The sequence below is a fragment of the Artibeus jamaicensis genome, unplaced genomic scaffold (genome assembly GCF_021234435.1).
Source record: "Artibeus jamaicensis isolate MK-2021 breed Jamaican fruit bat unplaced genomic scaffold, CSHL_Jam_final contig_1015, whole genome shotgun sequence".
NCBI classification, from domain to species: Eukaryota; Metazoa; Chordata; class Mammalia; order Chiroptera; family Phyllostomidae; genus Artibeus; species Artibeus jamaicensis.
In genome coordinates this window covers 9,249,414-9,263,781 of record NW_026521194.1, presented here as the reverse complement: position 1 = coordinate 9,263,781, position 14,368 = coordinate 9,249,414, and the positions used below count along the sequence as shown (strand labels likewise).

Below are 14,368 nucleotides of genomic sequence, written 5' to 3'. Positions count from 1 at the left end.
GCCCACAGCTCTCACCGGCTCTCACCCTGCCGGCCATGTACGAGTGCTCTCAGCACACCGCCGCTCAGATCGGCCTCCCTGCTGCCCCGCGGGGGCCACCGCAGGCTCCACGGGGAACCAGAGCCGTGTGGCACGAGTGTGTCCGATCTGCCAGGGCTCCCTGTGCTGGCTGGGCCGACCTCAGTGGGTGCCACTCCAAACCTTCCACGCTGCGAAGGACTCGCCCAGGACCACCAGGATGGAACCCGCCTGCACACTAAGCCAACCCAAAGCCAGGTGGTGGAGCTGAACGCCCGACTCTGCCACCTGAACCCTCGGGTCCAGCTGTGCCTGGACTTCTCGGTCACGTGGGCCAATAAGTTCCTTTTTTATTTTCTGAAGCCAGTTTGAGTTGAGTTTCTATTCTAGCGGGAAGAGTCCCGATGAAACCCTGGCAGTAATCAGAACAAGACCTGGTGGGCGGAAGCTGCCGGGAGGACCTAGGGTGAGCCGTCCCGCAGGACGCCCCTGAAGCCACGCAGCCAGAGCTTGGGCGAGGCCAGTTTGGCCCCTCAGAGACCTGGCAGACCCCGTTCCAAAACCACGCAGCTAGACAACAGCACGATTTTTCTTTCACTTTATCCTTTATAAAGCCATACAATGGGTCGCAGAGAAACGAAGCAGCTGTACAGGAGCAGGGCAGCGTCAGTGTTCAGTACATTCGTATCCGGGCTAAGTAGCGTACACCAGGGTTTACACCAGGTGGCGGAGGCCACAGGCACAACGATAGAAAACAGAAAGTATATTTCCACCTATATAAACACAGTCGGGGGTGGGAGGAGGCTGGGCTATTCTGTGTTTCCTGCAGAGGGCGGGGAGGCGGGGGCGGGCGGGGGTGGGAGAGGGGCAGTAGGCACTTCTCACGCCTGTTTTGAGTGACATGTCGGAGGGAGGAGAGCAGTGGGGAAACACAGCATGCAGACACGGATGTGTTCCTCACACACACACACAAACCACACAGGGACACAGGAGAGGCTCGAACTGCTTGACACATTGGCAAACACACGTGGGACATCCCTCCACAATCATGCAGCCGCTACGGCCTGGACTCCAGGACTTCGAACGTGTGAAGACAGCCTCACCCCATCCGCAGTGCTGAGATTCCTCCAGTGGGCGCCCCACAGGCCCCGCCTCCTGATTCCTCCCACGTGGGATGGTATTCAAGGTGACGCCCTCCTCTTGCCCACCTCCTCCAACCCAACCCCTCATTTCCCTAGAGATACAAGCAAAATACGCACACACGGACACCCACACTTGCACGCACACGTACACACATCCCATGTTACCAGCCCGGGACCCCGGGGCCTGGACCTGGGTGAGGAATGGCCCCAGGGCTCTGCCGCTGACCCCTTCAAGGACCCCAAACGAGGGAGGGGCAGGGGCAGGAGACCGCCTCTGGACAGGCCACTGGCCCACTTGCTCTCCCCAGCTGGGAAAAGCAAGGAAGGGCAGAAGCCCCAGGAGGCAGGAGCTGGTGCCCGTCCAGGGCACAGGTGCTGCTGCACCTGCAGAGCCCTCCACACCCCTGCACGGCATGAGGAGCCGGCCCACGTCTGCTAATGCCCACGAGGGGAGGGCGGAAGGACACCCTGGTCACCCCCTCCTAGGGGCCCCTTTACCGAGGGATCACACCTGTCCAGCCAGCTGCCTCCACTTACGGTTACGCAGCCAACCAGCACCCTTCGTCCTGCCAGTGCCTGACACGCCCAGGGACTCCTCAAAACCCAGTGCAGAAGGGATTCTGGAAGTCCACAAGCTTTAGGAGCCACTGCAGGAAAAGCTTCCGTGAGGACCAAGGTCAGAAGGCCTTTCCCAAACCTAGGACGTGACGTGTCTGTCCCTCAAACACCTGACTAGATGAGGGAGCCAAACACCACGGCCTCAGGGGAAGGGATTCCAGTCACCCTTGGAGGCTGATCAAACCGCTCACCTCCTCCCACTTCCCCTCTGGGGTCACCTCTCCATTGCTCCCATGCCCAGTGCCCCCTCTTGTTCCACCTGGGAGGGGCCGCACAGCCATCGCTGGGCCAGGCCTGGGGCCTGGCTGGACAGCTAGAAGCAGGCTGGGCCAGGAGCGGCCACCAGCTGACCACGCCTCTCCCAGCACCCACTCCCCAGGCTTCTCGAGACCAGACAGTACTCTCCTGGCCACCAGACAGACTCAACAATAAACAGCAAATACATTGAGGGAGAGGGGAGAGAGAAAACGATAAACATTTACATGATAAGAACAATAATTATTAAAAGTGCTTTCTTTCAAAGGACATCTTTGGCAAGAATACACTGCAGTGCTGTGGGGGGTGTGCGTGTACATGTGCGTGTACGTGTGCGTGGGTGCCCGGGCCTGACCGTGGTGGGGAGACTGCAGCGTCTTCCCAGCCACTGTGGACTCGGGGGCGCCCTTCCCCAACCTTCTTCTGCAAAGGCCAAACTCTGGGAAACCGACTCCCTCACAGGGAGTGTGTTCATTAGCTTCCCAGTGGCCCCCAGGTCCTGCCCACGGGGTCACACTCAACTCAGGCCTGAGTGGGGTGGGCTGGCCATGCCTGGGAGGTGGGCGGTGGTGGGCAGTGGGAAAGCTCGTGAGAAGGCGGACCCTGGGCCTGAGTGTACACAATGGTCTGACACTCCTGCCGGCCTCAGTGTGGAGAGGACGCCCCAGGGCTGTCCGGGGCGGGGCAGATGGAGATCTTTACAAAGGAGGGGGCGGAATACCTCCAACCTGGGAAGAGCGTTGGGGCCAGAGAGGAGCGAGGAGAGGGACACCCCAGCATCTGGCCTGAAGGCCTCAGAAGGAAGAGCACTTTGGGGGAACCTTAGCCACCAAGCACAAGGTTTGGACTTTCGGGAAGCCGGGGGCTGCTCGCCACCTTCCTCAGATACTCTCCTCTCCAACTCCCTGAAACAGTGTGTCCACACAGATGCAGCTTCTTGGAGGAGAAAGAATACAAGAGACGCACACTCACCCACGGGCCCCACTGGCTCACACGCTCGCTCAAACCGTGGTGAGTGGGCTCATCTCGGGCCCTGATGGCCGAGGCCTGGGCCTGCCAGAGAATAAGGGGCTGCAGGCGATGGAACACGCCCCCACCGAGCCCCAGGCTGAGCCTAGGGAAGGCCGAGGCAGAGCCAGGGGACCCTGACCACCCCAAGGGCGAAGGCCCCGACATTTCAGGCTTCACTTACAAACAGGAAGAGGGACGGGAACTGGTTTATGCCCAAGGAGGCAATAAAGCAATGTGGGAAAACAATAAATACTTCTTGTCAATTTACCTATTCTTTTTTTTTTTACCTTTTCTTACATTTTATTAGCTTACAGGTTCTGTCAGTATGTCTCACATATATATTATATATATTTATATATCAGTACAATGCCTCTCTCTAGGGGACCCTCGGAGGCTTAAGAAGCCCCTCAAGCGTGGAGTCTTGGTGAATTTTCCACTTCAGCTTAGAGTCTTTGGGTGGAGGTTGGGGGTTTCACCATGGCCCAGATGAACTCTAGGCCTTTTGGCCTAATGCATGCCTTGTGCCCTCTGCTCACGGGCAGTTTGGCTTTGCTGGGGAATCCAAGGCAGAAGGGAGAGAGTAAGGCTCCAGTGATGTACACAGGCCATGTGGTGCAGAGGCAGCAGCCCCCAGAGCTCTGCTGAGTCACCCTGGACAGCCCAGCAAAAGCGGAGCCCAGAGGCTCGCGGAGGCCAGGGCAAGGACTACAGGCATCTCCCCTGGGTCCCCAGGATGAGCCCAACACAGGGACCTGTAGGGCAGAACAGGGCAGAGCAGGAAGGCTCAATGCCCAGCACCCGAAAAACACCATGCAGGTAAAGCAAGTCTGAGATAAGGCTGGTGTGGGTGCGAAACCCAGGGCTGGGCTGAGGGCTGGGAGCTGGCAGGAGCGACCTGCCCACCTCCCTGCTGGGCCAAACGATTTGGGAAACAGGCCTAGAGGTCAACAGCATCTGCAGCTGAGGGTCTCTTCCCCGGAGGCCATGGAAACGCATGTCTCCACCTCCTCAAATTAAGGTCCAGCCTCCTGGTAAAGGCAGAAAGGGGTCACACGCCGCAGGGTGGCCGGCCCCACTCCTTCTGGGTCCTTGGTCCTGGGGAAGGGCACTCAGGGTCGCTAGAGTGCAGGCACAGGGACCAAGGCAGAGCCTGTTACCCACATTCCTGGGTGCTCCTGGGGAGAAGGCTGCTGTCCCCTCGCTGATGCCGTGTTGCTGCAACTCTGACCTTCTTTGGACAGTATGCACGTGTGTGCAAACACAAGGAACCTGGGCAAGTACACCTGTTTATAATTCTAGCAGAGAGGCAAACATAACTCAGTGTGCGAGGATGTGGTGCCGACATATACACAACCCCCCACACAAACTGTACATTGGAGGCAGAGCAGAGACCTTAGGTGCCCGGGGTCTGAGATACTTTCAAAAGCAAACGTTCTGCCAGTCGATGCCCCACGCTAGTTTGGTAACGTGCCCTAGAGGTGGCCAGGAAAAGATTCTCTCGACTTGATTTCTCCTTGCAAAGCAGTTGGGCTAGAGGGACACTTCTCCATTTCTCCCCAAAGCATGGACCCCCAAGGAGGTCGGCTCTGCCTCCGTGGGGGGGCTCCATCCCCTGGAGGGGGGGGGCGTCAGGTGGACCTGGTCAGTTTTGAAGGCTTCGGGGCTGCACAGCATCCATCCACCCACAGGAATCAAGTTCTCCTCCAGCCTTTTCTTTCTTTCTCTCCCTCTCTCCCCCTCCCCTCCGCAATTCACTTCCCTCTCCCCATGTCGCACTTTCTTCTCTCCTTCTCCAAAATTGGCCCAAAGTCCTCCCTCTGAATTCAAAGGTGGTCAGCATTCATGGGTCCCCTCCCCCACCACACCCATCCCCACTGCCCTGGCCCGGGCACGGGGTGAGTTCATCTCTTCTGGCCGGCACTCAGCATGACCTTGGAGACAAAGTTGACAATGGCAGAGGCAGGCTGGTTGGGGTCAAGCTCAGCAAAGAGGTGGCAGGCGTTGTCCGTGGTGCTGCCCTGCTTCCGGGCCACAAAGCCGAAGAGCCTGCAGGGGCAGGAGAGGGGTGACGGGTGTGAGGGGAGAGCCCCAGGCCACCCAGGGGAGCAAACGTATCTTCAGGTCAATCTCTGTGCCCCGTGGCTCCACATCTCCTGGGCATGTGGCAGGGGACATAAGAGAGAATCCTCTCTCTCTCCCACTGACAAGAAAGTCAAGGGACACTAGAAATGACAGTGTCACGTGTTTTGGGATAGGCAGAAATTCCCCTTTGGGGGGAGGGGAGAAGTTCTGGGGAGGGAGAAGAGCCACTGCAGGCAACTGACAAGACGACAAGACTGGACAGAAGGCAGAGGCGGAGATGAGCCCCCAAATCAAATGGGGACATTCCTGGCTGAGCTTTTCTCAGTTCATCTCAGCCCCTCTCCAACCCAGGTGTTCCTACACACGACACGTAAGCAGAGTAAAACGCCTCTAACCGCCAAAGGGCTGGTCCTCCTCACCCGCCAGGAGGTCAGGGAGACCAAAGGACAGGGGTCGCTACCCTGCCCGCACCACACACACACCGACAGACACACACACACATTTCTCCTGGGCTCCAGGGAATGGGAGGGGGAGGGAGACCCCGCAGCTGTTCCCCCGGCCCCCACTCCCTGCACCAAGACTGGAGTGAGCTGGCATTCTCTGTGCAAAACAGAGTTAAAAATACGAGAGCAGAGAACAGAATGTGAGCTCAGGTCCCCTCCCAGCCCGCATGTTGCTAATTAGGGCGAGACGGGGAAATGGGGACAGCTGGACATTCCGATGGAAACCCCTCTCCCTCGGGCTGGACCACAACAGCTAAAATTAGAAAAGTGGGGCCCAGCTTGCAACTGTGCACACACATGCACGTACACATACACCAGGCTTCCTACAGCTGCTTCAGGGGCTGGGAACCACTGGGCCAGGGGTCTGGGGGAATGGTCCACCCAAGAACTGGAAAAGCCTGGGTCCATGCCCCACCCCCGAACCCCCTTTCCAGGCTTGCTGGGCTGCTCGCTGGGCTGACCAGTGCGGTGGAGGGCGCTCAGGGCTCTGGGAGGGAGTGGCTCTGAGCTGCGGGCATGAAGGTACGCCAGCCCGGCCGCCAGGCTCTGCCACGATGGGGAGCCCCCGCCTCCCTCCCCTGATGTTTATTTCAGCTCCACGGCCTCCAGGGCCAGTTCAGCAATTCCTTCCTCTGCTTAGGGAAGTGGCAGGGAGAAACAACTCCTTAAACTCGGGGCTTCGGGCATGTCCACGCCTCCCCTAGTCCCACCCCCAGCCACGGAGCTGGGCTCTCCCATGCCTGTGCCCTGCCCATGAATGAGGAGAATGATTTTCAGGCCTGGGACCAGCCTACTTCTGTCCCTGACCCCTCTCCCCCAAACAGGGCCCAAAGGTCAGTGAGCAGGAGCCTGTTCAAACACAAAGCTCTGGCCTCCTGGCTGGCGGCAGGGACATGGAGACCCCTAATGACCACCGTGAGCCCAGGAGAAGGCTGAGCCAAGTGTGAGACAAGCTTTGGGATGGCTGGACGCCCGGGCCCTCCTTTCAGGTGGGCTGCTAACTCTTCACATGACCGGGGCAGGTTGAGGTCTCCTCCATCCCACACGGCCCCTCTGGACACCCGCTGCTCATCATGCTGATGGACTGCTGGTCGGTTCCATCCCCTCCTGACCGAGGTGGCCTCACTGGCCTCAACCTGCTCCTGCTCCCCCACCCCGAGCCCATCCCGAAGAGCACAACCAGCTGGGGTGGGCGAGAGGCCACACTTACTTAGCAGGGGCTCCTCCCTCTGTCTTCATCCACCTGTGGGGAGAAAGACGGCACAGCGTGAACCACTCCGCCTCCTCCCCAGAGCTCGGCCCTGTGCCCGAACCCTCTGGAAGAAGGCAGAGGAGCCTGCTGCAGTTGGGAGCATTCAGATAAAGAGGACTATGGCCCGCCCCCCAGGGAGCTTTCCCCAAGGTAGAGAAGAGGTGCAGATTCAAGGTCAAGGACAAGACAAAGGCTGTGAAAGCAGGCATTTGACTTCCTGGGAGGGTCTCCAAATTTATCGTGGGAAACACTCAAAAAATGCCCAGGACAATTACACTCCCTCCGACACAAGCAGATCTTCCAACTGAACCAAAGACACACACACACACGCTCAGGCACACACTCATGCACATGTACATGCACACACATGCACACACAGACGTCCGTGTTCCAGAGCTGGCTGGGAGGGACGGTGTCAACAAGAGACTCACTTTCTCTCCTGTGGGTCCAGGTCACAGAAGGTGACGGTGTTGAGAGGGTAGTGTCGTCTGAAGAAGAGCCTGTGGCACAGACATCAGATAAACAGGATGAGTGCCGAAGTGGCAGGTCAGGCCACCTCCCCACCATCTGTGGCCGTCATAGGTCAGCACGGCCTCTCCTGGGTGACCCAGACAGCCTGAGCTGCTCACAGCGGGGACGGAAGCACCGCACGGGAACAGACAGATGTGCCATGGAAGCACCTCTCCAAGGCCAGGGGTTCAGAAAAGAAGGAAGCAAGTGGCACTGAGGGATGAGGAATGGGGGGCCCCAGGAGGGGGAAGGACAGGGGTGGGGGAACAAGTTAGAGAGAACACGAGGGGAAGGGTCTGCTGCAGAAAGCAGGTGCCATTGCCAGTTGCATTGGCGGCTATACACCCAATGCAGGCATATTTGTAGAAAGATGGAAAAATGGGTAGATGGATGGGCGGGTAAGTGGAGACAAATGGGGGAAGGTAAGCGGGGGCAGCATCGATGGGGGTTGAATGGACGCAGATGGCTGAATCAACTGGTGAGTGGGCGAGCAAGAGGATGGATGGATTGCTGGGTGGATGGGTGGCCGGGTAGATGGAGGAGGGATGGGAGACAGGTACAAGGGATGAGTCGATTGGTAAGTGGGGGGGTCGGTGGAAGGACAGATGGGTCACAGGAGGACAGCCTGACACAGAAGTGGGCAGAAGAGTCTTACTTTCTCTGGTTGTCAGTCAGTGTAATTCCCTGGGCAGAAACTTTGAAGTGCACGATGGTGGCAGCTGGCGTGGGGTCAGCGGCCAGTGTCTCAGAAATGGCTTTGGAGATGGCCTGTGGCCCAGTGAGTGACTCCATGTCCACAGAGTTGACGAACAGCACGTTGCAGGCTGGAAGAAACCCACCAAGAGAAGTCACGGAGGATGGCATGGGTGGGGAGGGTCCCCGGGTCCCCTCTTCAGGAAGAAGGTAGCAGAAAATGTCTGGCCAACCTCAGGCCAAAGCACCTGCACCCAGAAATGGGGTGCAGATGACCTTTGGGTCTGAGGGTGATGTCCAGTCTGCACCTGCAGGAGGGGACAGGGCAGAAAGGAGGACGGGCCTGGGCCAGGATCTGGTCTGCAGCGGCCACTCACCTGCCCCTTGCTTCAGCAGGTCAGTGGTTGAGTTGGCAGGGCCCGAGCTATTTTTCGATTCATCTGTAGGGTCTGAGACAAAAATTTAATTCAGCCAGTAATTAAAATTCTAGAACTGGAAAGGGGCCCATGTCTGGCTGGGCCTAAAGCGAGCTTTGAAAACAGTTTGTGCAATGGATACTGCTTTTCATATCAGGCCCTGGCGGTCGGTATGCGTGTGTCCGGTTGGAACGTTCTGTAATTGCTCCCTGGCTGAGAGCTTGAGAGTCCAGCAGAGCTGGGTGCAGACCCTCAGCCCAGCACGCGCTGTCTGTCTACAAAGGGGCATGGTGGTGAAAGACGCATGCCATTGGGTCTGAGATGCCCCATGTGCAGTGTCAGCCCAGGGCTTGGCACAAAGTCTACCTTCAATACTAAAAAGAGCTGAGTATCGTTTGCACCTGCACTTTCCAGACTTTGGTGAGCAGGCTTGTCAAAATACAGATTGCTGGGCCCCGCCCCTGAGAGCCCGATCAGGTGGGGTTGGGGAATAGTTACACTGCTACCGAGCTCTAGGAGGTGCTGAGGCTGCTGGTCTCGGGATCATACTTTGAGGTCTATTAGTTTATACAACGTAAATATCAATTTTATCATTGCTGAATTACTTTGGTAAATTCTGTAGAAATATCATTTAATTAGTGTCTAAATTGTATGGTTAATAATGCTATTTAAGTTGTATTTGAACTTTTAAGCTAATAACGGCAGTCAATTATCATTAATAATTCAATGAATTGAACTGGATACATAGAAACTATCGAATAATATTGGAGGTTTTCTGTGTGGGCAAAACCCCAGGAACTTCAAGACAGAGACAGAGAGAGAGGGGAGAAAGTCCCAGGGGCACTTCTGAATGTCCTATTATTGAACACAGAGGGTAGGGAGAAGGTACCTCACTCAGCTCCCAGCTTCTAGACCTCAAGTTCACAGCCAAGTAAATTGTGGGTCCTGTGTACTTGGGGCTGGGGAATAGAAGCTTCTGCTGTAATACAAGCTATGCTGTGAAGAGCTTTGGGGTCCATCTGTCATCCTCCAAGGCTGGGACACCTCTGAGAGAAACTGAAATCTCCTTCATCATTCAGGTTCTCATTATCTATGTCCTATGGCCCTTGAGTTCCATTCAAACTTTGCACAATTAAAAGAGGGCTTGCTCTTCCCTATCAACTCAGTGTCCCCTCAGTCAGGGACCATCCTGACAGCCACCCACACTAGAAACTTGAGGGATATCTGACCATCCCCTTTCCTTCCCACGCCGCGCAGGGCCCAGTCCCCTCTCCCCCAAGAGATCCCTCCCCTGTGCTCTCTCCTCTCCACGCAGACCAACCTCTCATCTCACCCTGGACCCTCCCGTGATCTAACACTGCCTTCCCCTCCTCCGCCCCCTCCCCTCGGCCCTGCCACGGACACCCATCTCGTCTTCTGAACATGGTCCTCCCCAAAACTGTCTCTGACTTCTAGAGCCTCTTCTGGGATGAGGCTTATGCTGAGAATCCAATCTGAATTGGGGGGCGGGGGGGGCGCTCCAGAGAATTTTCCAGAACAATCTGGCAAGTCAATTTTGTATGCTCCCAGAGTTAAGCTTTTTAATCAACTTTTCCTTCTTTTTTTTAATAGAAGAAAAGGAGAGTGGTTTCAAGTTTCCCCAGATTGGCAAAATGACCCATATCCTCCCACCCTGGCCCCAGTGCTGGAGCGCTGGCTGGGCCGCGGCACGGAGGAGGCCCATTCAAGGGCACACTGGGAGAGGAAGGGGTGTGGGGTTCCTACCTCGGTTTGGAATGACCAGCTTGCAGGGCAGAGCCAGTGGGATGATGGAGTGCTGGTAGACCAGGGCAGAGAGAGACCCTGCAGGGAGGGAGACGGCACGTCAGGGGCAGCTTTGCTGGGGGGGGGTGCTGAGGAAGCCCACCCACGCCAGCTTGCTAGCCACAGTCTTTAGCTTCTGCATTGTTCTCCCTCATCCCGCCAACAAAACTGAAAATCCACTCCCTCTTTGTTAGCAAGACCCAAGGGAGAAGATTCCAAAGGTTCACCCCTACTAGTCGTAGGTTACCTAACAGCTTTCCTTTCTCGAAAGTTACTCCCAGCAGCTCTCCCAAGCCCCGCCAACTGCTGGCACCCCTCTCAGGACAGTGGGTTCAACTCCCAGCGAGGTCACTTATTAGCTGTGTGTTCTGGAATAAGCCTAACCTCTGTGAATCCCCACTTCCTCTTCTGTAATGTGAGACAATGGCACCCACCATGCAGGACTGTCTGAGACCAGAAGTAATATAAGGGACCTAGACAGTGACTTTCACACGGGCGGTGGTCAATAAGGTTGTTACAGCTGTTAATCAGATTACAACGATAGCAAGCCTCAGGTTGGGGCAGGACGAGCACAGGAAGGATTCTGGCAGAGTGAAGGGGCTGTGGCACCGAGGCAGGGAGCCAGCCACTGTTCGTTTCTCCGCCGTGTGTACAGCCAGGGGGACTGGCAGAACCTGAGACAGGGGAACCTGGGACAAGCCTGAGACCCGCAGGTTGACTGTGGAGAGAGAAGTGGGGGGGATCTTACCGAAGTTTGGCTCATTGGGGCACCCCTTGAGCTTGACCCCCCTGGGGCCGGTCTCTATCAGGAAATGTCTCACCAGCTCGTGGGTCATGTCTCCTGGGGTGAAAAGAAAGAAATAAGGATCGGTCATTTCTCATGGTGTCCGCCCACCACCCCCAACACCGCGTCATAACCTCCCCCGTGTGCAGGGCTCTGACGGGAGGAAGCGCCGCAAGACAGCACGGCCAGAGCCGGGGATGAAGAGGCCACGACTCTTCCCACCCCTCTGGGAAACGCAACCGCAGGATCCCGACCACCCGGCCTCCCGATGCTCTGAGCCCCGCCACCCCCAAGCCCAGGACTCCCTCTGCCGAAGAGTCTGATCAGCAGGACCAAGCTCCCATGGGAATCAGAGACCTGCCCAGCGCCCAGGCCCCTCTGGCACCTTGGGGCTTGGAGGGACCATCCCTCTCCCCATCACCCAGTCCCGAGGCCCGGCTCAAAGAGGCAGTGTTACCCTTTTTGTTCTGCTGCATGATGGTCGGAGGGGGAGAAGACACCTTCATGGCCAGCCCGTAGGCTCCTCGGAAGGAGTGGCTGTCGCGGATGATGAAGGCCCCCGGCTCCTGGTCCTTCAGGAGTGCGATGGCTGGAAGGGGAGGGGAGGAGGAGAGGAAATGAGGAAGCGATGGCGCTGGCCCTCCTGAAGTCTCACCGGGCCTCTCGAACCTCATTCTTTCTTAGGTGGCAGGAGAGCGAGAACTCCAGCGCCCCAGGGTCTGTCTACGCTAGAGTCGGCTGTAAATAGCCAGATGTAAATATGTCAGGCTTTGCAGGTCGCGTGGTCTCTACTGCTACGACTCAGCTCAGCCGCTGCAACACACGAGCAGCCACAGACAGTGTATCCACAAGTAGATGTGGCTGACGGCACTGTAGTTACAAACCTGGTCAGCGGTCCGATGTGACCGGGGGCTGCAGTCACCTGTCCTGTCTCCACACAGGCTCTCCCTGGGGGTCTCAGGTGGTCTCATCCCCACCCCATAATCCCAAGGCTGTTTTAGCTATCGAGTGTACAACAGTCTCCCACATCATGCAGACGGGGAGCTAAAGTTTCCTCTTATCTCGGCCAGGCTTGTACTCTGCCCAGGAAACCAAGACTCTGCTGGGTTTAAGGATCCTTCAAAGGAGCATCTCCACGCCCTGCTCTGCCCCGCCCCTGCCCCCCGCCACAGGGACTGCTCTCCCGCCCGATCTTGAGCCCAGCCCCTCTCTGTGACCACCACGTACTGCTTCGGGAGGAAGGAGTCTACTTAAATTTCCTGCCCCAGGGAAGGCCCGGTGGGCAGCAGCCGGCCGTGACCTCGGACACACTCCAGGGACCCCCAGCACTCACCCTGCTCCCTGGAGATCTCGGGCTTGTACCAATACTTGGAAGTGTCCTGGACAAATTTCACTTTAGCCCGGGTCTCAGGGCTGTTGTCTAAAGCAGAAGAAAAAAAAGCGTTATGGGTTAAATTATGTTCCTCCACCCCAAGAAACATAGGGGTTCTCGCCCCCGGTACCTGTGAATGTGACCTTATTTGGAAGCACAGTTTTTGCCGATGTGATCTAATTAGGATGAGGTCATGCAGGATTAGAATGGGCCCCAATCCAATATGACCAGTGTCCTTATAAGAGAAGGGAGAGAGAGAACAAGGAGAGCGCGTCATGTGAGCTTGGAGGTGAAGATTGGAGAGATGTGTCTACGGCCAAGAGACACCAAGCGCTGCCAACGAGGGGCTGGGAGAAGGGCCTGGAAGAGACTGTCCCTCGGAGCCTCTGGAAGGAACCGGTTCTGCCAGCACCTTGATTTTGGACTTCCGGCCTCCACTACCGCGAAAGGATAAAGTCTGCTGTGTTCAGCCACCAGGTTTGCAGTGCTTTGTTACGCTGTCCTAGGAAACTAACCCAGAAAGTCAGTGTCCCCAAACATCATCAGAGTGAGGCTCAAAGGGACCCTGAGCAGCTTCGTCATCCTTCCCGTCGGCCGCCAGCCATGGCGTGTCGCAGACCTGCTCCGGGTCCAAGAGCCGGCACAGCATTCTCACTGAGCCCACGAAAGCCCTGCCCCAGCCCGGCCCCCTCTTACTCTGGAAGATTCAGACCAAACCCTTCCTGCAGCTTCTCCCGCAGGCTAAGACACCCCGCCTCTGGCCCCTTCCTCCCAACCTGACCAGAACGACCTTGAAGACCAGGACAGAAAGACGCAGTTCATTCCAGCACTTCCCCCCAAACACCTCCTCACTGCCCGTCTGGAAATCCTGGGTTCTGGATCACACAGGGCAAAAAAGTCACTCCTGCTCTGGGACCAGGAGGGGAGGCTTGGCCTCAAACTTGGAAGCCATCCCCTGCATGTCCCATACCCTACTTCTCTGGCAGATGCTCTGCCCCACCAGACCCTCTGCAGACCCGGGATGCAGACCACAGAACATTAGGTTCTGGAAGGACCTCTGAGAGTATCTGGCCCGACCGCTTAACTTCACACCTGAGGAAAGTGAGGTTCAGAGGAGGTGGGCGACCTGTCCAAGCCCACGGGGTGAACCTTTCTATGGTTAATTAAACGGCTTCTGGGAGACCTTCCCAGGTGAGAAGACACAGCAGCCACTTCAGCACCGCCTACACCACAGCTTCCCGGCCAGGCATTAGGGTGTGTCCCCTCGCTCCCTAACATCTTCCTTCATCCTCTAGCACAAAAGAAAACAAAGAGGAAAAAAGGAATGCTCTGGTTGTGCTTGTTTCCACTCCCTTCCTGAGAGAGGCAGGAGTGGAGGGAGTTTGCACTAATGATGCTGTAAAGCCCAGAGCATCCAGACCAGGCAGGGGTCGGGGTGTGTGTCCAAGACCTAGTCCATTTCAACAGGTCACCTGAACTCTGCTAGGCTTCTGGGGTCCAACTCCAGAGGACAGGGAGAGGCCAGGCCAGCTCCTTTCCCTGGCAGCCATGCACTGAGGAGGACCCCTAGGCTAGGCAGCTGGGCCGTGTGACTGTGCAAGCCGCCTCTCTGCTCTGAAGGCCCGGCCCCATTGATGCCGGGCCCATCTAATGAGCTGTCAGAGGCGGCTGCAGCCTCATGTGCCTTCCTGTGTTGACTCCAATGGCTATTTTAAGCAGGGGAGATGGTGGGAAACAGGAAATGTCCCAACTACTAGAAATGCTGCATCCTCTGCAGAGAGGGGCTGGGAACCAGATGTCTCTGGTGGGCAGCAGGAAGCAGGGGCGTGCAGGGTCGCTGTCAGTGTCCTGGCGTGGCCGGACCTCATAGCGACACCCTGGGAATCTGGGCAGCTGGGACCCATTCCAG

General features: G+C 57.1%; 1 protein-coding gene across 11 annotated transcripts in view; it reads right to left on the bottom strand.

Annotated features, from left to right (window-relative positions):
- Positions 1–602: 602 nt before the first annotated feature.
- Positions 603–14,368, bottom strand: part of TNS1 (tensin 1) — a 158,360-nt gene continuing 144,594 nt past the window's right edge. For all 11 annotated transcript variants that reach the window (XM_053670648.1, XM_053670665.1, XM_037132234.2 and 8 more), the window contains 9 exons: positions 12,421–12,507; positions 11,545–11,676; positions 11,052–11,144; positions 10,265–10,342; positions 8,462–8,533; positions 8,047–8,215; positions 7,313–7,381; positions 6,840–6,872; positions 603–5,090 (listed from right to left, as the gene is read on the bottom strand). In XM_053670648.1, the coding sequence (XP_053526623.1) occupies positions 4,946–5,090; positions 6,840–6,872; positions 7,313–7,381; positions 8,047–8,215; positions 8,462–8,533; positions 10,265–10,342; positions 11,052–11,144; positions 11,545–11,676; positions 12,421–12,507 (878 nt within the window). In that variant the 3' untranslated portion in view covers positions 603–4,945. The remainder of the gene's footprint in view (positions 5,091–6,839; positions 6,873–7,312; positions 7,382–8,046; positions 8,216–8,461; positions 8,534–10,264; positions 10,343–11,051; positions 11,145–11,544; positions 11,677–12,420; positions 12,508–14,368) is intronic.